Here is a 26,232-nt window from a genome sequence, read left to right on the forward strand (position 1 = left end):
CCTCCTTTCAAAGAACTCCTAGAGGCTCGATTATGTATTGTATTGGATCATCTAAAAATCATTGCTCCCTTTTGTAATTTTCACCTCATTTCAAAATAGACTAGATGTGTTGACCATCAACACCATCTAATGACAAAAAATCGCGGATACTTTTTAGATGACTCAATATTTTGAAATGAGGTGAAAATTACAAAAGGGAGCAATGATTACTAGGTATTGACCAATTAAATCATAAATATTCTAGTGAATTTGTTCACTTTTGTAATTTTTACCTCATTTCAAGATACACAATCGATCCCCTGATTCCCACCTGGGTGTTCCCCAGGTATCATGTCATTCTTGTCTAACATACGATAAACAACAAAGATGAAGTGATATCTGGGTGACACTCATTCGAATGGGTATCTAAACTCAATAAAGAATAGACCTGTTCTTTTTGGCTGAACTTTTGCACCAGTTTATCTTTCTTCTTCTTCTTTCCTTTTAAAGAGAAAAGGAAGAAAGATAAACTGGTATAAAAATCGTATGATAAAAATATTCCATTCGTATGTAAAATCGTATTTCAACTGATTCGAAATATGACTGCTAACATTACTATTACATATTATTATTTATACATATATTATTATATATTATTATATTATATTGTTATATTATATAAATATATCATTATCGCTATTATACAATATTATGATTGATGTATTTCTAATTAATTTGATGAATTTCGGAAGCTTTTGGTGAATTTTCAAGCAAGGCTTTCCTTGACCCGCTATCCTGTATAGAATTACCAACGATCGGTGACGATCGATTTGATACATATATTTATATTTTCGAGCTAATATAATTTTTGCTTAGAATAGTTTATAATTATAAATTTGCTTGTAAGATTGTACGAATATTTACATAACGGAAAACGTTCAAAGGTTTTCACTATCAGAGCTCAACGCGAAGAAAATGACGGTCTCTTTGCCATCACGCACACAATGACAATAAGTATACGAATATACCGCAATATACACGAGTCAACCCGACATACGGGTGGTAATTCGTTCGATGCCGCACACCAAATCGTGGAAATAGTGCGTAACAATTAAGTTATCGCTAGCTACTGCGCGGTTTGTTTTCCCTTTGTTTGATTGCCTTTATTTACATCGGCATCGACTCAGGTATGTAGATGTTTCATACGGTCTTCCAGTAACGTCGCACCGCTTTTAACCTGACATAAGCAGTAATTCCGAAGTCGAAATTTTTTTTCAATGATGTCAAAAACTGGTGACTGTTGTGCTCCTGCTTCTGCGTTTAAGTGTATTTATTTATTAACATTATTTTTAAATTTTTAAAGAAAATAGCCTTATATTAACACATGTACTGTCTTATATTAATATATATGATACTTTTGTGGTTTCATTAGCTACTGTAATTTTCATTATCATTATTGATTACAATATGTTGATACTGCTCTCGAAATCATAAATTATCAAATAACATGTACATTGATTCATTCATAACAATTGTATTTCTAAAATTTATGATTATGTGTGAATTTTGCTTATATGATTAACATTGTATATGATTAGTATTATAATCAAGATGTAAATCACGCTGTAAAAAGACCTTACATCATGATTGAGATATTTGCGTTATGATACTGTAAGCTTGTAGCTTGACTTTTATGTTTCAGTTTTAGGCAGAATGTCTGAACAGTTTTTGGGTTGTACAGTTTCGGTAAAGTGTATCGATGATCTTGCTTACCAGGGTAAAATTATTGATCTAAATAAGAATAGTCTAACTTTGGCAAAAGCATTTTGCAATGGCATACCTCATACTTCTTCTGTTGTTAACTTAAGGTAAGATTACTGGCTTGGTTAATTTTTATAATGGATAAACTATAAGAAATATATTTTTAAAAAATCTTGTGTATATATATATATATATATATATATATATATATATAATTTAAATAAATTTGTTTAATTAAATTAAATTTAAATCGTTTTAAATAAATGGGTAAATTGATATATCACATATTGTTTATTTTATTGTATATAGCTTAGATGGATTGTAACTTTCAAATTGATTTCATTACAATTGTTATTTTTATGAAAGAGGATTGTAAAAAATTCTCCCCCAAATTCCATTTCAAAGAATTGAGTTATTTTTAAATTTACTTGTTTAGAGGCTTCTGTCCTTCAAGGCATGACACAATATTATGATTTGTTTATCTTTTATTAGAGTGTAATATTCTTGCACTGAAAATTTTTAGTGTATATGAGAAGCAATGTAAGAATCAAACTGTGATCTTTTACAGCACCTGCTCTATCATTAAGTTGTCCAACATCCCAAATAATATATGAACACATGTATTAATTATCTTTATTATTACAGTGTAAAGGATATACAGAATCTTGAGATTATATCAACAGAAGAAGCAGGAAATGTTAATGATACACACAGTAAGGTAATCGTGAAGAGACCAATTGCGAAAAGGGCTGGGCGATCTATTTCAGAGTGCGTTCCAAATGCAACAGTGCAAGCAGGAAGTTCTCAGTCACAGACAAACTTCAAAAAACCAGCAGAACCTAACCAGCAGCAAGTGGAGCAAACTCCTAATGGGAAAATACCTCAAAGTACATATGATTTATATATTAACATCTAACATATGTTATATTAATGTAATAATGTTGCAGCTGAAAATAATGTATCTAATAATAAATCAGTCTCAAAGAGATTAACTCATCGGCAAAGAGCACTGGAAAGAGATGAACATACCTTTGGTACCCCGATTGATCAATTAGAGCAAGACTTTGATTTTGAAAAGAACTTAGCATTGTTTAACAAAGAGGTTGAGTTTTACCGTTTTTAAACATTATTTAATACAAAAAGAAAATTTAGTAATATGTTACTTATAATATTACTTGACTATTTTATTATTATAATTTATTGCAGGCTGTGTGGCAAGAAATAAATTCTTTGAAACCGGACATTGTTAGACAATCGGAAAACAATCGAGGTACTACTGCTATCTATCGACCCGACGAAAATATTCTTGTATCTGAACCTACAGTACTCAGACAGATCATGGTACCTTGCCGTGGTGAAAAAGAATATGTTACAGATAATGGTCTAGTAATTCCTAGCATTTCTCTAAGTTTACATCGGCAATTAATAGGTGCAGCAGATAGATTGGGAATAAGTTGGGAACGCAGGGTTCGTATGTTGGAATTATTTGTAACTATTTTTTTGTTTAATATGAAATGAAAAGTGAGAAAAAAAGAGAAAAAAGGAGGAATAATAAATTCGAGTAAGAGAGAGAGAGAGAGAGAGAGAGAGAGAGAGAGAGAGAGAGAGAGAAAGAGAAAGAAAGAGAGATTCAACCTTATAAGATATTTACATTTAAATAGGTATATTGATATGTGTGGAATATTTATTCTGATTATAAAATAATCAAAGTTAAAAATTAAATAAATAAAGAAAGGATAATAAAGAATAAAACTTAATAATTAAATAAGAGAATTTTCAAGATATGGCTTATCACATTTTCACTTATTTGTTCAAATATACACACTAAGCTATTTTTATTCAATGTTTTAAATTTTATTTTATTTTAATTCTATCGTTATATTTAATAATTCTTTCCTTGATAGGTGGAATTGCTCGGTCGCGCCGGTGCTGAACTCACCTTACAGTTATTGGGTGGAAGTCATCGATTGAATCCGAATAATGCGCATCAATGGCCCACCGTGGTCGTGCTGTGTGGACCGCATCGTTCCGGCGCTGCAGGAATCAACTGTGCTCGACAATTGGCTGCTCACGGTGTCACAACAATCGTGTTTGTGGAAAATGCGGAAGATGTATTTCTTCTGCAAGAATTGTCGCTATACAGGCTAACAGACAACAAGGTAGAAACCAAAGTCAAGAATCTGCCATCATTGGTGGACCTGATACTTGTAGCGCTCTGCGACGAAGATTCACCTAGAATGATCACTCCAATAGCGAGATGGGCAAACAGTAATCGGGCGCCAGTACTATCTATCGAACCTCCGGCGACGGGTACACCAGGCATACTCAGTAAATTCAGCCTATTGGGTGCCCTACCACTGTCACATAGCGTTGACAACGGCAGATTATATTTGTGCAATCTCGCATTGCCAAACAAAGTATACTCTGACGTTGGCATCAAGTTTAGATCACCGTTTGGACCTAAATTCGTAATTCCTCTACATTCCAATAACTCTTAGCAAATTTTTAAGGACCACATCATGTCTTTTTGAATAGTCGCCTTCGTTTTATCATGCGCGATTTGTAAACCTCATATACAGAGAAATATATTTTACTTTCGGGGCCCATTGAGTAAAGAGTTTATATATAGTTTGACATTTGATATAAACTTTTAGATGAACTTTTAGAAAGAGAGAAAAAGGAAACGCATGATGTACCATAATATTTTTTGTATTAATTGCATGATATCCGCAGATGAGCTATTTCCGATATTGTATAACTTTGAAAGCTGTATTTTAAAGTCTTGATTAAGCATTATACACATAGATAAAATATAGATATTTTGTCTGTAAAACTGTGAAAACATCGTTTTATGAATAGCAAACATAAGATAGAACTAATGCTCTAAATATTAACGACATAGTTCTCTAAAGTAAAAAGTATGTAGAGCCTTTATTTAGGAATACAACTATATGTGTCGCAGTATGGTTTTGCACTAGAGCACAGAGTGCTCCCAAATATGTATTTGATATGGCCAAATAAAAGCTAATTACTTGGCACGGATCACACTACATATATGTGTATCTACAGTTTATATTAACAAAATTTATTAATAAGAAAAAGTATGTAAAAATTATTGCCATAAATTCTCATAATTAAGAATGTGCTCATGTTTTCGGATTAATAAATAGTTAAATGATGAGAATCCTGTAAGAATATAGAGCCACTGTAAGAAAATACTTGCTTGGCATAGTATAAGTTTATAGCTGAAAACTAATAATAAGAATATTAAATTGATAGCTTGCACATACGAGAGAAAAAAGTCTTTGTATATTTTTAATAATTTGTAACGTACTATTTATGTCATTAAAAATCTGCGCGCGAGACGCGCAGTTATTTAGCATTTCTATTTGATCACTTAGTTGATTGACAACAATTTTATACTTTTGCACATCTACATTTATTAATTTGTTCAGTAAGCTCAAGTTGCTCATATACCAAGTATTATATGTATTTCATTTTATTTTATATTCCGATATAGAAATTATAATAAATGTGTAGATGTTTTGAAATTATTGTAAACGCACATGCAAGATATCTTCAGCATTGTATAAAGTATATTAATTTGAATATTCCTTTTTGTACTGATTTCTTTTAATGTTTACATTTATAATCAAGTGGAATGTGCTTTCGACGAACACGAATTTATAGTTATTGTAAATCTAGAAATATAGACAATATAATAATTTCTTGTAAATCCGATGTTTTATGAAATCGATATAAAATAATCCCGCAATTCATGTCCATTTTAAAATGAATTAAATACTACGAAACGCATTTCAACATTTTAAATGATTTATTTGGAAGTACATTTATTATGTAAGACACATTTGATAATAATAATTAAAATAAGTAATAATTATAATTATTGTATTAATAATTAATTGTGTTAATAATTAATATTAATTATTAACATTTAATAATTGAGCCTTTAAATTAATAATAATTATACATTGATCAAGAGATAATAATTGTTTAAACAATTGATAATTATATATTAGCAAAACAGATATTTAATTTATAATTTGCAAATTATATAAACTTTATAATTAGTGAACTACATATTTGAAAGAAATGTATTACATATTTATTGTCATGTATATATAATTTCCTTATCTCAATAATTTCTTTCAATAATTTAGAAATAGAAAGTAATTTATAAAATTTGGACAAAATAAATAAATTTCATAAACAATATATGGATACAATGATATGGATATGGATTGAATTTCTATATCAATGTTAATTTAATTATATTTGTTAATGATATAAATATAGTAGCAATTACATATGATTTGAACTAATATTCCATACAAAGATGCATAGTCATTAAATTATCCTATATTAACGATATCCTATATTAAATAAGTTACAAAACGCAAGATAATGAATTATTCTGTATAATTAAATAAATGGATTCTCAACAAGAGAAGAAATTAATAAAAAATATAATATAAATATAAAATAGCTTCTGTAATTTTTATAACATCACTTGGACATACATATTTCTGTAAATGCTTTATGCTCTATAAAAATTTATAGCGTTGGCATGTTAAAAAATATATGATTTTATTATTGTGCAGAGAAATGCAATTACGTAAATAACGAAGTAATGATATGAAAGTTGAGATTTTTGTTTACAGGTATTGTCAATTTTTGTAAATATAGATTAAGAAACCATTTCACGTGCTCACTTCGTTTAACTAAAAAAAATTTTTTTGCGTACTTCGAGGGCATATTATATATCAATAGCGCATTATTATATAATTTATTCATGAAGATTTGATTAAATAGAGGGAGAGGCGGCTAAGACGTGGAATAAAATGTTAATTTTAACTTAAAAACGTATAGTGGACTTTCTGAGATATGCAAAAATATTAAAATTAATATTTTTTTGATAATTTTAACATTTTTGCATGTCTCAGAAAGTCCATTATACAACTATAAGTTGAAATTAACATTTTATCCAGATATTTAAAAAATAATAAAAAAATATGTAGCGGAACTCTGTTTAAAAATTATTGTAAAGCATAGACTCTGCTAGAATTAACGAGAACTGTTGCTAAAACTACTATAAGCAATCAGCACGATACATTTTCCGCAAGTGTCGTGCTAGATCCAGATATTAAAAGATTAATAAAATATATTAAACGGCCAAAATCAACGTATTTTCAGATACGTTAATAAACTTAAATTTGAAAGAAAAAATAGTTAATTTTAATGTTTTTTGTTTGTATTCAAAATTTACATAAATATGTCACATAATGTAAGTATAAAGGATCACTCCTCCCCATAAAGAATCAATCCTGAACATATTTTTCGTTTAAATTTTAATTTAATTAATAAATAACTTTTAGATAATTTAGATAATTTTAAATGCATTAATTTTTAACTTCGTTTAGTTACTTTTAAACTTTAATTTAATAATTTCTTGTAAATTAAAAATTTGTAAGCCATTAACTCTAACTTAATTTAGTTTAAAATAACATTAACGTTTAAATTTTTCGTTTAAATATTTAAGTTCCAGAGTTATACATTTTTGAAAAAGTACATTTTTCTCATTTTGTTAACTGTATTTAGTTACAACAATGTAGAATTTGTTATAAATATACAACTTTATAAATTCTTTTTAAAGTTGTCAAAATATACGTAAAAATCGTTTAATAATTTTTACATACTTGTAAAAGCGATGAAAATTAAAGTATATATTTTAAATTAAAAACTTAAAAGAGAAATTTAGTATTTATTATTTTAAATAACTACATTTCTGACTTATTTTTTATTCAATATTTTAAATAAGTTTCCGGAACCTATTTTATATTTTATTATACGCACGTTTAAAGAATTTCTGAAACACAGAATAATTTGCAGTAAAAGTAGCGTCTTAAATTAATTTATTAACTGAAAAATTAAATAACGATTAACAAGATATTTAGTACTTTTAACCAAACCTGTATTTAGCACAAATTGTTTCATTTTATTAAGATTTTTTGCGTTTATCTTTATATAAAGAACAAATATAGAATATTTTATCAATCTTTATTGAAGTATGGATCATTAAAAAGAATTATGAAAATTGAGAATTATAGAAAATATCAAAAATATTTCACGCGAATAATTACTAATTCGTTTAAGAGAATCATGCAAATAATATAGGATTGTGCCCGAGATGCCACAAATCAAAACGCGAAATGTACGGCGATATCCGTTTGTCAAATCATATAAAATATGAAAAATATAATTGAATAAATTGTTGAATATTTTTCATACGCGATAGTTGAGTGTAATCTAAAAACATCTGGCGAAAAGCTCGGTAGGGGAAGGGGGTCACTGGCGACGAAAAGCGGTGGGACGCGGAGCGAAGGCGTAGGGGGGCAAGGTGCGGTGGTCGATCGTCACTTCGGCATTCGCTAGGCGATCTCGGTGGGAGACGCACGTGTTTTCGAGTCGCTCCGCGAGTCGCATTAATTAACAGCAATATCTACGAACGCGAATTACATTAAGGCTGCCTAAAACTAAGGAATGTATTAAGGATTGAAAAGGATTATAGGTTGTATGCACTTTTTCCCTTTATTTCTAAGATTCATTATTCACATACGCAGTTCATGAATATTTTAAATATTTCGTGCGTTCGCGGATGTACGATAACTAACAATAAAAATGAGATTTTTATTGTTAGATGCATGCTATTATTCTAAAATTGAGATATAATATTGGGATGTTAAAATTATTTCACGTGAGTAATTATGTAAGGAAGACCACGCTAATAAGAATCTCTTTTTACTTCTTGCCTTTTGTCAGCATTACATTGTAATTGATACGAAAAATTGTCGAAAATAATCGTCAAATATGTTCCTCGGTATATCGCAATATAATTATGATATCGCATTAAACGATTCGCGCCGTTAAAACTAGAAATAATCGAAATTTTATTAATCGAAGAACATTAAAAATGGGAAGAATATATTATTTTACTTTTTCGTAATATTCGTTTTATTTCGGCAGTTAGACGGTTGGCGCGACCTTGTGTTGAGGATGGTACGGGGTGGCACGGAGCGGCGCGTCATGTTTACGTTTAGGCGTAATTACTGCGCGTCCCTTACTGAAATTCGTAGAAATAGGTAGTGTCGTACATACAAATGCGGCCGTGTCGCGTGCGATTCTTTCACATTACTTTTTAAAATCTTATCGCGAAGAATGCTAAATATAATACGAAACGTTGTATTTTATGAATAATTAATCATTCTAGTAATCGTATTACGTGAATATTTATAAAATACAACATTTCTTATTATGTATCTAGCATTTTTTGCGATTATTACATGTTTCAAAAAGAAATGTGAAGAAGAGCGGCACGCCACACGACTGCATTTGTCTGTACGAACAGTATCAAACGAGTCATAAAAAAGCCACGTTAATATGAATAATACTCTCATGCAAATAACGCAATTCCTGCTTTCAGAATTAATATAGTTTAATAATTTAATTCTTTTTTTGTTTTTGTGCCTTCCGTTATATGATCCGTTTAAAAATTGAACGTAATTCTTTGAAACTATTATTATCGATAAACTATTATTATCGATAAAAGAAACATTTCTCTTTTTTATTAATTAGCCATTTCATTGACTCTATTCATATTTTACAGATATCATCTATAAATAAAAGATTCAACTCTTTTATCTATATAATAGTTATATATTATATTTTTCAGATTATCTTCCCTCTCACGGGTACACCTTGACGTGGTGGGAGGGCTCAGTACCCAGAGGATATTTATACGAAAAAAACGGTTTTTCTTAACTCTAAAAATTTTCGGATCTGAATGATATATCTAGATAAATTTTTAGATATTGAATAAAATCATTCTCTTCGTATAAAAATCCAACGGGGAAGCTAACGTACCCTCGTCGCCGATTTATTTGAAAATGAACGAACCGCAGCCGGTTCGTCGCGTCGCGCGTTTGTTCGGAAGTGCCGTTCAAGTAATCGGACTCAAGTTATAGTCCGCGCGCGATTATAGTCCATTATTCGCGAGTGTTTTTCGCGAGTGTCCAGTGCGAGAGAATGTGTCAACCCCAACTCTGAGAGGAGGAGGAGGTCTGGGAGAGGCATCGGGCACCGGCGGAGCAACCTTGCGGTAAATGTCTTTTTTTGTTATTGTAAAATCAATATCTTTTTTCTATTTATTCGCTTTATTTTACACTGATTTAAAAATAATAATTAAAAAAAAAGAATTATCTTAAAATTATTTTGAAATTTTATAAATATCTATGTATTTTTAAGATTTTTTTAGAAAATGTCCGGGAAAAAATGTTTCATACATAAAAAATGTTTATATATAATTATATATGTAATATCTATTACATAACATTTGTTCGAGTATATATATAATTATTTTTATAAATATGTAAGTGAATGGTAAATTAAAAAATTCGATGCTAAAAATATTTTGAAAATTATGTGATTATTTTCAAGAGAATTACGTTTACTAAATATTTTTTTTTAATATTAATTGATTTTTTTTGCTTTGTTTTAATTTAGATTTTATATTCTTTTTGTTACAGAATCATCGCAGCGACGATGCAGATCAAACTCCGCTGTTGCGCATCAAATTGGTGAGTGATGAATTGATGTTTTCATTGAGGTAACGGATGCGTGATGATTTTATTAATATATCTACAGATATATGCATCATGCATATATGCATATTGCATCAATTATATGCAATTTAATAAAAATATACCTGTATATTTTTTATAAATGTATATGTAACATTCCATGCATCCATTACCTTAAAGTGGATAAGTTAGAACAGATTAGGATAAATTTAATCCTAGATGCTTCTTCTTATTTTATTGCACATGCACTGTAAAATTTGTAATATCATATTAACACTTAGTTCAAGTTATTTTTAATCTTTCGTAAAAATCGCCATTGCTCTTATCCAATCTCTCATTAATTCAATTGAAACAATAAAGTAGAACTATTTCATTCAAGAAAACTACAATGTTAAAGGCTCAAATGTTGTTTCATATGTTAACACGAATATATTTTATATACGTATATGTGTACACACACACACACACACACACACACACACACACACACACACACACACACACACACACAAAATATACATATATATATATTAAGTAATTTAATCTCAGTTGTATGTAATTCAATTTGATTGATACCAAATAATTCAATTTTAAAAATATAATAAAGATTGATCCTATGTAATCGGTTTTTTAAATATGTTTTACATTAAAATATGTACAATGTGATGTTTGATAATTGTACTGATAACGCTCGTGGGCAAGTAGAACGGACTAAACTGAGTCGAAAAGTCCTCTACCATTTTGCAATTTTCGCAATAGTAACAAGATATTAATTATTAAATAGTGGCGAATATTGATCTTCAATTTCGGCAAAAATTGTTAATTTTCTCCTTATAAAGTTCTAAAATTTTTTTCAGAATTTTTTAATATCGTATTTCCTCACATGTTGGTAAAAATACTTGCCAATGAAGAAATGCAATACTAAAAAGTTGATGAAAAATTCTAAAAAAAATCTTAGAGCTCTGTGAGAAGAAAACAAACAATTTTTGCTGTTTTTCTGTAAAATTGACAATACGATCAATAGATCATCGCAATAGTAACAAGATATTAATTATTAAATAATTATTAAAAATATTAATTATTAAAGAGTGGCGAATATTGATCTTCTATTTCAGCACTATTTAATAATTAATATCTTGTTACTATTGCGATGATCTATTGATCATACTATCGATTTTGACAGAAAAACAGCAAAAATTGTTTGTTTTCTTCTCATAGAGCTCTAAGATTTTTTTCAGAATTTTTTATCAACTTTTTAGTATTGCATTTTTTCATTGGCAAGTATTTTTACCAACATGTGAGGAAATACGATATTAAAAAATTCTGAAAAAAATTTTAGAACTTTATATAAGGAGAAAATTAATAATTTTTGTTTCTTGTTGTTTTTCTGTAAAGTTAATGGTATTTGAGTAAAAATTTATTGAAAACCAATATTGAATGATTATTAATATCTTGTTAATTATTGCAAAAATTGCAAAATGATACAAGACTTTTCGACTCAGTTTAGTCCGCTGTACCTACGAGCGTTGTCAACAGAATTATCAAATACCTTGTATGTTACGTCTTAACGCACTTGGAAGTAAAAACAAGAATTAATAAAGTATTCGTATTTTTTAAATAAATAAAATACAGTAAATTAAAAAATATAAAGAACACACACACACACACACACACACACACATATATATATATATATATATATAAAATGTAATTAGAGTAAATGAAATTGTTTTTTTTGTCTATAGATATTATAATATAGAACAGTGTTTGTTACAGTATAATAAGTATAGTTTTATTATTCTTTCTATCTATCCTATTTTCAAATATTCATTCAGGATTAAATTTTATTTAAGTTGGTGCAGAGAAAAATAATATACATACACATATATGTATATAACATACTGTTTTCAAAGATATTCTTTGTATTGCTTCACACTTATTATTTGTATACTTGTTACTAGTGAAATAACAGATATTTTAATGTAGCGCATTTGTCGTATAATTTATTAATCTCGCTTTTTTATAAAAAATATTTTATGATTATTAATTGTTACTATAATTTACCTAAATTGCACTAAATGCACTTACTTTAGCCTAAACTTTTATAACTTATCCATATGTAGTAACTGGATTTTATGCCAGTCAAAATAGTAACATGATGTAAGATCCAGTATAGGTTCATTGTATCAAGAAATAAAAGAATTTTATCTTATAATTATTTTAAAAAATCGCGTTCGGAATTTTGCATAAATTCTTTTAAAATACTTAATTTTGAAATAATAAATTATACAGAAAATGATTGTAATAATTTAAAACATAAACGATATACGATATTTATTAATGTAAGGGAAAATTATCTCCCTTTTGGATCTTACATCATTTATCTGAATTTCTTATCTCTCTGCATGTTTTGAGGTGAGATTCAGCAACGAATCGTTCGAATCGTTAAGAATACGTACATGGGCCTTAAATTTTGGGATAGTAATCGATTTAGTAATTTCCGGTTTATAATTTTAATTTGAAGTTTTTATATTTTTAATTTGAAGTTTGTTGTTTATATTGTGTGTAAAATTTATATTAAGAAATTTGATCTAATTTCACAATATTTGAGATTTATAAAATCAAAATGTTGAAAATATCCCTCATAGAGATTTTTTTAAATTTAGATTTATTTTTAGTCTGATACTTACATTTTTAGTTTCGAATAGACACGAATAAAGAATAAATTTATTCACACACATGTATTAATAAAATTATTATTATTGGTAATTAATATTTAATCAATTTGATTAATATGGTGGCCCCTTCGCGACGCGTTCGTGTTTCGCGCATCATACAAAGGCGTAAAATTTTACGCTTTTAATCGGCAGCAAAAAGGAATATTTCTCCTTGCTGTCGATCTCTGGCATATTAAGCCAGAATATTGGCCAGAAAAAAGACGAGGATCTGAACGAAGTGGGTGTTGGTGTGTAACACCAATCTAATTTTTTGAAAGATTATATATAAAGATATATATAAATTCTGAATATTCGGGAGGGCAACTTACTCGCAAATTGCGAGTTCTTATATTGTTGATTTAAAATACAATAACTAATAAATAACAGGGCTAATGAGAGCTAGTGTAGATAATGAAGCGCAAGTTTTGTAGGGTTTTTAATCTACAAATTCTAGTTGCACTTCATTATCCGCAATGGCTCTCATTAGCTTTGTTATTTATTAATTTTTTGTATTTTAAAAATTAAAAGTCTATTTTAATTCTATTTATTAATCTAAATCTTTCTAAATCTATTTATTATCATTTATTGCTCATTTATTTAATACGATCGCAATTAGGTAATCTCTCTGAATTTATCAGTACACGATAAGACATAGTTAGGCATTAGTTGCTGCATTCAGCAAAGAAAGCAGTTTTGCAATTATTGTAAAATTTGATTTAATATCATTAGTTCATTTAAATTCATAAAGAACCTAAAGCAAGAATCAATCCAAAATGTTGAAGAATTTTACAACATTTGCAAAGCTGCTTTCTCTGTTGAACACAGTCATTAACGTATTATATTCGCGGTATTACACGTTAATGAAGTAATGTAGGAAATAGAAATATACGAACAGAGATAGGATACGCGAATAGGCACGAATAAATGGAAATACGGATAGGTAGGACAAGTATATGGATAGGTAGGGACTGTATAGGTAAAGACAATAAATGTAGATAAATTGAAAAATTAAATTATTATAAATAAAATGATACTTAAATAGATTTCGCGATCGGGTAATTAAATTTTGTTTTAAAAACTAAATATAATTAAACTAAAAAAATATTATATAATAAATCTAACTAATAAATTATATAATATGTAGATAAGGATACATAGACATCATGTGTACGTACTTGATAATTGCAAAGAAAAGATTAAAAATTAAATAAAATTTTTAATTAATCTTAAATTTTATTTAATTGTCAACAATGTCAAATATGATTATATATTATATATAATTTTAATTTTATGATTATATATTATATATAATTTTAAATTTCATTGAATTTTCAGCTCCCCTGAAATTAAACTTAATATCCTATAAAATTCTATACATATACAAAGTATGTATACGCATTAATATTGTAATTAATTTTATCATAAATAAATGTATGTATAATAATATTACATACGTAATATATAATTTATGTGAACTATGTCCAGGTAAATGCCATCATGTTTATTTTTGTAACTTCCGCAATAATTACTAATTTAAATTATACATTTATTGGAATGTTTATATATTCATATTAAATATATCTATTCCATATAGATAGCATTTATCTTGAAGTAGTAAATCAAATTTATTGTTGCTTTTTTGATGTAAATTATACGAAATCGACGAACCATATGATGACAAAAATTGTTCATTAATTTAACGAATTTGATTTAAAAAATTTTTTTTAATTTGGATTTTATTGTAAATATAAAAAAGTCATTAATAATTTTAAGTGACTTTTAATTAAAAATTTGATGTTTAAAATAATCGTCAATTTTTCGTCTATTTAATTTATTAAATAAGTCAGTAAAGATTCGAGCTTTGGCTGAGGTAATATAGGTTAAATATTAACTTCTTTCGTTTGTTTTTTACATTTATATTTTTAACATTAAAAAATTACAAATATTAATAATTAATTTATTATGTACGAAAGCCTCATCGCTGTCCCTCGCGTCAAGTGGATGCTATGTTGATGCAGTGAATGCGTGATTTGTACCGATAGAAAGTCGAAATTATTTTTACAATATTGTATGAAGACTTATTCCTCGCTTTCTGTAAAATTGCTTTCTATAAAGTCCATTCGCAAAGTCTAGTTTGGTATCTTGTTGGAAATTCTTGTACAGGATCGGAATTAATCCCGAGTTTTCTCGTCTTGCACTGGAAGTAATAATTTAATCAATGAGTCAGACAATTATATGCTATATATTTTAAAATCAAGTTATGAAATTAATTTAGTAATATACTTTAACGTACAATTTTCGTCGCTTTTTTCGTTTTGTTAAATGTTCTCCCACTAGTAATAATAATGTTAGTAATAGTACTATATCTTAATAACAATACGAATTTAATATTACATAATTAATGTATAGATATATATATATAATGATTATTTTTTTTAATCCAAATTGTTAAGTAAATAAATTTAAGCTTTATGCAAATAATTTGCTTATTTTTCGATGATTGCTCCAACAAAAAAATATGATTACGAATGTATATATTTAATTTTTTAACTGTTATTTTAAAATCATTTTTAGGTATTGGAGACATCCCGCCATTCCAGAATATTGTTAGTTATTAATTTATATGTGTATTATATACTTTTCTATGATAAAATACATGCAAATATATTACGAGATTATATTTAACTAATTTTGATTTTTGTCAATTTAGATAATTTTTTTATCAAAATACCTTATGTTCTTTTTTCAATGATATCGTGATTACATGAATTTAATTAAAAATGTGTGGATACAAAAAATTCGAGATAAGTCGAATGGATACCTTTATATTAGCGAGGTATTAATAATTAAAATTTTGGGAAAATGCAGAAAAAAAAAGATTGAAGATTAAATTTTATATATAATAATAAATTTTTCAGAAAGCATACTTTGTTTAAAATCTCGTTATTATCAAATTCAATTTATCTCGAACAGTTGGTACCCGAGATACTTTTGTATTCATACATATAAAAAATTACAATAATGCATGTATTTTATTATTATTAAATATATTCCTTCGTAATCACCATTCCATAAGGAAATTATTTTATCTTTTTATTTTTAATAAGAGATGATTTGTAGTAAGATGATCTGTGGCAGAACATATAATTTCCTCGCAAATTTTGATATTATATTAAAAATTCAATAAAAATGTAATTAAGATGCTATCAAAATTATTTCTATCGTAAGTGGTCTGAAAGATTTGGAATTCACATCCTTCTATAATAAGACCGCTGGTGTTTGACGGATTGCTTAACTTTTTTTTGCGAATGGATCTTATGAATTTTACGTAGAATCAGAATACATCAAGTTCGCTTTTCTATGAAGATTTTTTTTCTTCTTTGTATCGGCTATTAACCTTATCACAACGTGGAGGGATCTTGATGTGATCAAATTATCGGGATACTTATCTTAAATACGATGAAAGTCGTAAATGTATTAATGATTTTTTATCACGATATTAATAAGTTTTATAATATAATCGCAAGTTAATAATGAATAGTAAGTACGATCTAATTGTTGTTAGTATTTTCATTCCGCATTTATCAATATTTCATTGAACATTGGTTTAGAAAATTTTTGTTATCGTATGTATTTTCGACATTTTCGTATAATACCTCATTACTAAATTTTGTTAATTGTGCTCCTATAATATAATTCTTGTTATATTTCGAACAACATTTTTTATTATACATTGTATTGTAAATAATTATGTATTATTAAAGGATTACAATAAAAGATAATATTAAAAAACTATGCAATGTAATTGTTAATTATTTTATTGTATTTCGCTAATCATAATATGATTTTAGCGAAATATAATAAAATAATTAAAGAAAAAAAAGAGAGATATAAAATTAAAAAATAAATTTAAAACATACTTACCTGCAAAAATCGATTAAATTTATTAGTAACTCGTTTTTTTATTGGGGAATATATTTACAAAGAAAAGAGGATCGCCATTAAAAATTGGCGGGGGTAGTGGAGGGCCTCTAAGGTTGATTTATTTTTATTCATATAAATTTTGTTTACAATTTTAAATTAAATGTAGTTTGCTTATACAATTAGAAGAATTCTAACTTTATTCAAATTGCAAATTGTAAATATAATTATAAGAATAAGACTGGGGTAGAGAGCCTACAATCAGAGTGACGCCATATGGGTATCACTTGTGATTGGTCCGCCATTCTCTCTAGTTTTTTAAACGCATTATTTTCTAAATTTTGAATTCATGCTAAAAAATGCTCAAAAATTGTGACATATTAAAAAATGATAATAAATAAATATTGTATATAAAATAATAAAATTTTTACATATATTATTTATTATAAAATTTCATTTAATTTGTATTATTGCGATATTGTACATTTTGTAATATTGCACATTACTTTATATAAAACGTTATTTATTGCACATTATTTGCGCTATTAAATGCACTAGTTTATTATCCATTCTCTGTTCCTACATTTTAGGAGCAAAATGCATCTGTAATAATATAAAAGAAATAAAAAATTCAGAAAAATATTACATACGTATATACCATTTCATAAAATATTATATATTAAATATCATAATTATCATATTATTTAATTTAGACTCACAATACAATATATAATTAAAAAGATTATGACAAAAAGAGAAAGAATTAAATTCGTAACCAATGTGATGACTATACGTATACTTAGTGCCAAGACACTACCGTGTCTTCAGATATTATAATTAATCTGTATATATTTTATGTTACATTTTTATTTTAATATTTTAAATACATTATTTATAAAGAATAAATACCTTTACGTATCTATGTCGTTCAATGCTGTTGCATCTAACTCTAAAACTGGCAGTCTGTTGGATAGACTGAGACCGTATATCTCTTTCTCTCTCGCAGAATTTCGCTAAAATATGACGTCATCTCTCGTATGGCTCCACTCTGATTATAGGCTCTCTACTTATGAGGATCCAGGCTAAGCGTCACTTTTGGGTGAAACTTGTTATGAGACAGTTTGAATAGTGCAGAATAGTGTTATTTTCTGGCCATATAGAGAGTTCATTCTGGCGCCATTTAGCAAAAAATTACCTCTTATCTAACGACCTTCGTATATTAATGATATGTTAAATAAGTTATAAAATGCAAGATAATGAAATTATTCTGTGTAATTAAACAAATGATTTCTCAACAAGAAAAGGAATTAATAAAATATATAATAATATAGATATAAAATAGCTTCTGTAATTTTTATAACATCACTTGGCATACATATTTCTGTAAACGCTCTATGATCTATAGAAATTTACAGCGCAGTCACATGTTAAAAAATACATGATTTTATCGTTGTTGTGCAGAGAACTGCATTACGTAAATAACGAAGTAATGGTATGAGATAAGATTTGTTTACAGTTATTGTCAAATTTTGTAAAAATACAGATCAACAAACCCCTTGTGTTACAAAAATATCTTACTATTAAATTCATTGTAATATTCGAATTGAACTAGCACATAAGCATTTTCTATTCCATTATTCATTATTAAAGTGAATTAATTGATCAACACGAGGAACTGTGTATGCTCATATAATTAAAAATCTACTATATCTCATCCAGTATATTTCAATTTCTGAAATTTCTGAACAATTCTCTTTTTATATAAATTCTATACGAATATATTTTTCACGTCTACAGACTAATCATTTTAGATGCGCTCTGAAAATGATCGTCTTTTAAAATATAGCATATTAAATAATTTGTATATATTCCTTTTGCAATAATATTTTATATTTTAATGATACTTCTCTCGAACATTCTAGAATATATTTGAATTTATGATCTTTATTCGAAATATTGAAATTATAGGCACATGGAACTCTTCTCATTTTTTTACGTTTGATTTACCAGCCATTAATTGTATAGAATATCATGTTACATCTATAATACACTAAAAATACACAGACTAATATTTCATTTCTATGATTTCTATGCAATTATAGACAAAATCGTCTTGAATGATAAGAAGAAATATATGCAATTTCCATACATTCATCTATTATTTTTTTGTATTGATGTAATATTGGGATATCATTTCGTATTTATCATATTTATAACACTCGATCGCTTCCGGCTAAAATATGCTTTATATCATTCGTGACTTAAATAAAAAGCAGATTCAAATCATTTAAGATACTCAGCCTCAAGTATATCGTTATAATTACTTATAAATCTTAAAAATATACCGCAAATACATGTGAATTAATATAATTAAAGATATACGAGGGTCGTTTCTGAAAAATTTTGAGCCTATAATATAGATACAAATATTTTTTCGGTCAAAAATTTATTTTTATTTTTCAACATAATCTCCTTTTAAGTCACTTTTCTCAATGATGCTAACCCTTTTAACCCATTCAAATAATAGTTGGCGTTTTGCTTTGCAAAATAGGCTTTTACGAATGTGATGACCTGCTATGATGAAAATCTTTGTCCTTTGAACCTAGGAAACAGAAAAAAATTGCTAGATCTGAACATGGTAGATCAATCAATTCAAACCCCGATTAGTAAATTTTTGCTAAGGCGAACGACGAAGTGTGAAACGGTGCGTCATCTTGATGGAACATCACTTTCTTCTTTTTCAAATGCGGCTTTTTTCACAATTTTTGCCTTCAGCTTGTCCATTAATAATGCAAAATATATCCCCGTTATTGTTTTATCTTTTTTAAAATAATCGATAAACACGAAATTCGACTATCTCAAAAAATAATCGCCATCACCTTCTCGGCCGACGAAACCATCTTCGCTTTCTTCCGGAGGTTCATCCTTCGCAGTCCACTGTTTTGACTGTTCCTTCGTCTCAAGAATGAAATAGTGGATCCAAGTTCCATTAACAGTTATCAATCGATATAAGAAATCCGATTTGTTTCGCCTAACCGCTCCAACAGGGCCTTGGAAGTTGGAAATGTTCATTCGAATGCGTTTTTGGTCCACAGTGAGCAAGCGCAGTACCAAACACGCGATTAGCTTACGCATGCCTGATTCTTCAGTTAATATATGACAAACACGTTCTTTCGATATATCCACAGTCTCTGCTATCTCTCTAACTTTGATTCGACAGTCTTTCAGTACGATTTCGTGAATTTTTTCGATGTTATCAGTGATCGCAGTTGTTGGCCGTCCCGAACGCTCATCATTCATCAGCCAAGCTGGTACGAGCACGTTTAAATTCAGTTATCCATCTTTTCACGATGGCAAATGATGGCGCAGATTCCCCATAAACAACACTCAACTCGGCTTTAATTCACGTCTTGCTTGTCTAATCTCATCTAATAGGCGTCTTGCTTGTCAAATTCAAGAATCATGGCACAATATTCGTTTTACATTTTTACACAAATACTGACGTTGACTGACATAAATGACTGTCAACCAATTGAGCGTCAAACATCAAAATAGCTATGTATATAATATATAATTTTCACAGATATTTATATGTTTAAGCATGTACGATTGTACTTATTATTAGTACCAAAACTATTTTTGTAAATAATGTCATCTTCATATTGAGACTCAAAACTTTTCAGACGACCTTCGTATATCGAACATATTATTATTTAGAACATAAATAATCCAATTTTTAATGTCTAAATTACATATTTGATTACACCAGTGGTAAAAATAGGATTAAAAAAGATCTTATTGAATCGATAATAATAAGGTAATAATTATGAAAATTTAATACATATATTTAAAACAGGCTGGACGGGCAGCGGACGATTATGTGAAAAATTATAATTATACATTATAAATTCGATGATATAAATAGAAACGTAGTGCACACTTGATCATCCAATGGCAATAATTTTTGTAGAAAATAAGATATGGATAACTATTCCTACAGTTAGTCTTAATAACCTACAGATAAATAGTCTTTCATTATATTTATATTTGCATGGAGATTATATGTATAATAATCCCGATCAAACAATTTTTTTGTCGACGCCTATTTTAAGATATATGTATGTGTACAGAATATATAAGAATGATTACTGATTCAACAATATTATAACCCAGACAACAAAAATCAGGTCATAAGACATTTTTTTGCATCTAAAAGACGACTTAAAAATATCTTATGTCATAATTTTGTGTTGTTTGGGAATAGTTTTATTTCATGTATTTAAATAAATAATATAAGACAAAGCCAGTTATTACTAATCAGCTCTAAAATCGACTCAGTTGATGGCCAACTTTTGGAAGTCTAATATATCTCTAGATTTTTTTTTCAAGATAACATTTATATTTTTTTTTCTAGACGAGTATAACAGCAATAAGTTTTATGAGAAAAACATTTTTCTTTTAGGTTTCATTATTAAATGTAGATTTTAAATATCATTATTATTCCAATATGATCTATTATGTTTATAGTTTGTTAAAAGACACGTCCAGCAGTATCGTTTCCTCGATCGCCTACTCCTATTTATATAGTGCCTCTAAAGATTATCATATTCACAATGACAATTATTAGGTCCGACGGAAATTGAACTGATGACAAACGTGTAACATTAATGCTTAGCATTAAAAACGTTTACCATTCCACACAAGTGATTATTCAATTAATGTAGTGTATATATTTAAAAATGTTGCAATTTGAGAAAAACTGTGATATCGTCGTTCGACAATTAAAAAATATCACTTACTTACATTCGTTGGGGTAATATTGTCCTCGTTATTGTTATCGCTCTAATAAAATTGATCTCGCATCTAAATAATCGAACGCTAATAGTGTAAATCATGTGATACATATGTGATCTAGGTGCCCTTCAATACTATTCTAATTCGGAATTTCTTTTGCTTCGTGAAATGCAGCAGTCAGAAAACGGTCTTCATTGTGATCACGCTGTATCTGACGCAGAAAAAATGTCCAGTTTCGTCCAAAACCAGTTTCTGGTTCCGACAGTGTCTTCTTCCTAGGAGGCTGCCGTGGGGCTGGCGGGCGTTGCAGGGACTGTAGCGTTGTTGGCTGACTGTTTCGCGCGCCTCCGTTTATTCAACAGGGGATTATTCGTGTGATCGAGCTGCTTCAGACACGCCGTGTCGTAGTCGACGCGCATTGTCGCCAACGATCGCGTCATCTCCTCTTGCACTTCAGGCCACATTTCCTCTCCCTCGCGCAGAACACGTCCAGTATGTAAGGGAGTAGCGGGTACTTCCATATATTTCTGTAAGAAATACATGGTTTTAGAAAAGATATATATTACGAAGAAAATTCGTGCTAAAAGCATATATATATATATATATATATATATATATATATATATTTGTTTTGTCTTACAGCAATCCAGTTGTTACGCATCACAGCATCGATCTGCAATCTTTCCGCCGGATCTATACACAGCATACCCTTAATAAGATTCTTGGCTTCTTGACTTACATTTGACCATTCCGGACTGGGAAAATCGTATTGTCCTAATCGAATCCTCTTTTTCATTCCTGGCGAAATTGCCAGTCCATGATTACTGTAGAATGGTGGAAAACCACACAATCTAGAAATAATGATAATTAATATCACAAACATATTTTAATGTATAACTTTAATTATAATTCATTAACAAAATAACGAGAACCATGAAGGATTTTTTAGAATGCTCTATATTATTACATAAAAAATTAATTATTAGTATAAAATAATTAAAGATACATGTAGTAGAATACTTACAATATATACATAATTACTCCCAATGACCAAATATCACAGCTCTTGTCATATTTTTCTGGTCCCAAAACTTCCGGAGCTAAGAATAAAATAAAATAATGAATTATATAATAATTTTAATTTCAATTACATGCATATGCACTCACATAAATGAAGTGCAAAAGCTTACCGACATAATAAGGTGTGTAACATGGTGTCTGTAATGTGTCTTTTAAATGTGTTTCTTTAGCAAATCCAAAGTCGGTGAGTTTCAAGATTCCAGTGATGTCTAAAAATAAATAAAAACATAAATCTTATTATTCGCATATTAATGGCTAGAAATGCAAAATTATAAAACTAACAATAACAATATATAATTTATTTATATATTGCATTCGCATATGTTATGATATTACATGCACTGCGATGTACATATAGATAAAAATTATCATAATCTCCACAATATAACTTCAAGGTTTGCGATAATACATGATTAACTCTTTAACACGTAAAATGTTACGGAGTGATAATAATTTCAAGTTGTTATGACTTATAGAAAAACAAATGGTATTTTGAGACATATGTAACTCGTTTTCTTACCAGGTTTGGAATATAAAAGATTTTCAGGCTTTAGATCTCTGTGAGTGATGTTCATGTCGTGTAGATGCTTTACGGCGACACAGATCTCATACATCACTTGCGCAGCCTCTGCAAAGAAATACAATAAAGTTTATACAATTTTCTAAAAATAGAAAAATTTGGTAGACTGCGAACGCTGAAGATATACCTCTTTCGGTAAAAGCACCGTCTTGCCTATCTTGTATCCTTTGAAATAGTTCTCCGCCTTCCATACTGAAACAAAAAAAGAAAAGTTGAATAAATCTGAAGAATCATGCTTGCAATAAATGACGCCACGCTACAAAAAATATTACGTTTTTTTGTACGTACCATTCCATAATTACCAGCAGACATTTATTGCCGCTATAGGAATTTTCATACACATCCTTAACTTGAACTATGTGCCTGCAATTTGATGCTCTCCAATGAAGCTCAACTTCTCGCCGTGCTTTCGCGCAGTCATGTAGGACCTGAAAATAGTATGCCATTTAGCTTAACATACTCTTTCTCTCTCATTTAATAAAAATTTCATTAAATTTGCACAAAAAAATAAAAGTAAAAAAGATTCAATTTTATTACTAAACATGAAAAAGTCGAAAGATTTTAATTACTACAAATTCTCGCAGTATCAGCAAGAAGCAATTTTTAATATGTAATATTTAAAATAAGTTATTAATTTGGTACTATCGAACAAATTCGAGCATCGTTGACGAATTTATGTATATTGGTGATTTTGATAAATGATTTATCAATTTATAGATTCATCTAGAAATCAAAGATCTATTTATAGATTTATAGAAATTATCATTCATATTATTTGCATCGTGTTTCCGTTACGTTCACATTATAGTGCAACTAACAGGTAAAGGTTTGACTCAGCACGCGACTGTGTTTATCGCAAAAAAAGCGACATCGTGAGGATTTCCTAGATAAAGACTTTTTCACATTCTTCGGTGGCAAACCGTAGTACCAGAACATGCGTAGCGTCTTACATAACTAACGCGATAATTGATAATAATCATCGTGTAACTTGATAAACGAATAAATTTAAAATTAATGGTATCACAAAAATTATATGAAATTATATAAGGAATACGTATACACATACAATAAAAAATCCAATACAGATGATTGACATTGAATCTTATTGCTTTTATAAAAGCATGATGATATTTTAATATGTTCGTTAAATGTCATATCGTTTGTTTTTAAATCTTGAATTAAAATATAGAAATAAAATCTCCGCAAATGTAAATAGTAATAAAATTTATCTTACTTTTATATTTATATTTAGTCTTTTCTCTGTTTTAATTTCATTCGTTAAATTTATATATTTATTGAATAAAGTAATTAAAGGGGGGCAATAATTAATTAAGAGCAATAATTCTGTGTGGTAATTAGTGTGCTATTAATAAAATATATTAGTATACATTAAATATACAAATTGTCAGAATTTGTCACGACAATGTTTATTATATTTGATATAATTACACAAAAATGTTATTAAAAAGTGTATTACCGCATCGAATTATTATTGACCCTATTATATCTTATTGATCCTATTTAATTACTTTATTGTTTGAATTTTGAGAGCCCTTTAATCTAATATTTAAATGTTTATATTTATTGATACATTATTAAATAATTGTATTATTAAATATTTTATAAAATATTAAATATTATATACCGCTTCAAACTTAACATTCTGAAATCATTCAGAGTTTGCGAAAGATTTTATTTCTGATCACTTATTGTAGTTTACCGCATTTCAATGTTTTAATTAAAAAAAGACAACCTCTAAATTGATCAAATCATCATTAAAACTTAAATTAGATATTATTTCCGTGTATATAACACGCGATGTAAAAATGAACGTCGGTTTTCTTTTATATACGAAGGTGAATGACACACAAATTGCTGATGACACACAAATTGCTGATGACACAATACCAATTGGTCAATCATACTGCCTTGCCATTCAAAATTTTTTAGCAATCGAGCACACAGTGTACACAAGTGCAGCAGAGCATAAGCGTCTTCCTCTCGGACGGATCTCACGTAATTACACCCTTTTCAAGTGCGATCTTCTCGGATTAACAATTATATGAGTTACCGCAGACGATTACCGCAGACGTTTATTGTGATACGGTGGGAAACTAAAATGGCTATCGCTCGTAACAGGAAAGAAACTTGTAGCATATTTTCAGGCGTTATTCAAGAATCTGAATGAAATGTTTAATGTACCATTTAATTTTTGCGAAAATATCATGAAAATGAACGACGAGAGTAATGAGCACAATTCGCAAGCGTGTTCAGTGTAATTATCATTCGCTTATACACACTGTCATGTTAAAAGCTCGGAAGAATAAATACTATTCTTTTTAATGATGACTATTTTCTGTTTTAAATTGAAACATCCGCTGCAACGCGGGGGACTGAAAACAGATTGATGCCACGTCATCATATCAAAATGCATTTCTCGAAGGAATCTGATGCTTCTTTGAAACAGCTCTAACATGAAATGAGATCAGCGTGGTATAGTTTCATCAAAGCTCTTGAAGGAGTAAACTTATTTTACATACATATATAGTTGAAACATCTCCGATGCGAGACATTAAAACAAAATTGATGGTTAAATGAAAGAGGACGATCCGCTTTTGTAGACTGGTTGATCCGAAGGTATTCGGAGTATGCCAGATATGAGATAGCAAAAAGCAAGTCAGAGAACCGGTTTCTAAGATTTTGTAACTATTCCGAAACAAAAGTCGGAATCAGTAATAACATG

At 28.5% G+C, this 26,232-nt stretch overlaps 2 protein-coding genes across 4 annotated transcripts in view; one reads left to right on the forward strand and one right to left on the reverse strand.

Annotated features, from left to right (window-relative positions):
- The first annotated feature begins 818 nt into the window (after positions 1 to 818).
- On the forward strand, positions 819 to 5,476 carry Edc3 (enhancer of mRNA-decapping protein 3). Of its 2 annotated transcripts, none has more exons than XM_011070564.2 (6): positions 819 to 1,166; positions 1,682 to 1,847; positions 2,386 to 2,627; positions 2,688 to 2,842; positions 2,947 to 3,207; positions 3,645 to 5,476. In XM_011070564.2, exons 2-6 carry the CDS (start codon positions 1,693 to 1,695, stop codon positions 4,236 to 4,238), a joined length of 1,407 nt encoding a protein of 468 aa, XP_011068866.1. In that variant the 5' UTR covers positions 819 to 1,166; positions 1,682 to 1,692; the 3' UTR covers positions 4,239 to 5,476. The 2 variants fall into 2 exon arrangements, with proteins under 2 accessions (XP_011068866.1, XP_011068865.1); XM_011070563.2 differs by lacking the exon at positions 819 to 1,166 and adding an exon at positions 1,177 to 1,305.
- A 12,887-nt stretch (positions 5,477 to 18,363) lies between these two features.
- The window catches only part of LOC105151682 (MAP kinase-activated protein kinase 2), a 30,284-nt gene continuing 22,415 nt past the window's right edge, over positions 18,364 to 26,232 (reverse strand). For both annotated transcript variants that reach the window (XM_087407500.1, XM_011065523.2), the window contains 7 exons: positions 23,778 to 23,917; positions 23,617 to 23,681; positions 23,430 to 23,537; positions 23,020 to 23,118; positions 22,854 to 22,929; positions 22,470 to 22,680; positions 18,364 to 22,356 (listed from right to left, as the gene is read on the reverse strand). In XM_087407500.1, coding sequence (XP_087263626.1) covers positions 22,105 to 22,356; positions 22,470 to 22,680; positions 22,854 to 22,929; positions 23,020 to 23,118; positions 23,430 to 23,537; positions 23,617 to 23,681; positions 23,778 to 23,917 — 951 coding nt within the window. In that variant the 3' untranslated portion in view covers positions 18,364 to 22,104. The remainder of the gene's footprint in view (positions 22,357 to 22,469; positions 22,681 to 22,853; positions 22,930 to 23,019; positions 23,119 to 23,429; positions 23,538 to 23,616; positions 23,682 to 23,777; positions 23,918 to 26,232) is intronic.

The sequence above is a fragment of the Acromyrmex echinatior genome, chromosome 6 (assembly GCF_024713525.1).
Source record: "Acromyrmex echinatior isolate Ae372 chromosome 6, ASM2471352v2, whole genome shotgun sequence".
In the NCBI taxonomy this organism is placed as follows: Eukaryota; Metazoa; Arthropoda; class Insecta; order Hymenoptera; family Formicidae; genus Acromyrmex; species Acromyrmex echinatior.

What these genes read in the sequence shown, in the direction of transcription:
- Edc3 (XM_011070563.2), top strand. Translation starts at nt 1,257, where the DNA reads ATGATGTCAAAAACTGGTGACTGTTGTGCTCCTGCTTCTGCGTTTAAG. An exon ending in TCTTCTGTTGTTAACTTAAG is followed by an intron (nt 1,848 to 2,385) that starts GTAAGATTACTG and finishes TTATTATTACAG; the next exon opens with TGTAAAGGATATACAGAATC. An exon ending in GAATAAGTTGGGAACGCAGG is followed by an intron (nt 3,208 to 3,644) that starts GTTCGTATGTTG and finishes TTTCCTTGATAG; the next exon opens with GTGGAATTGCTCGGTCGCGC.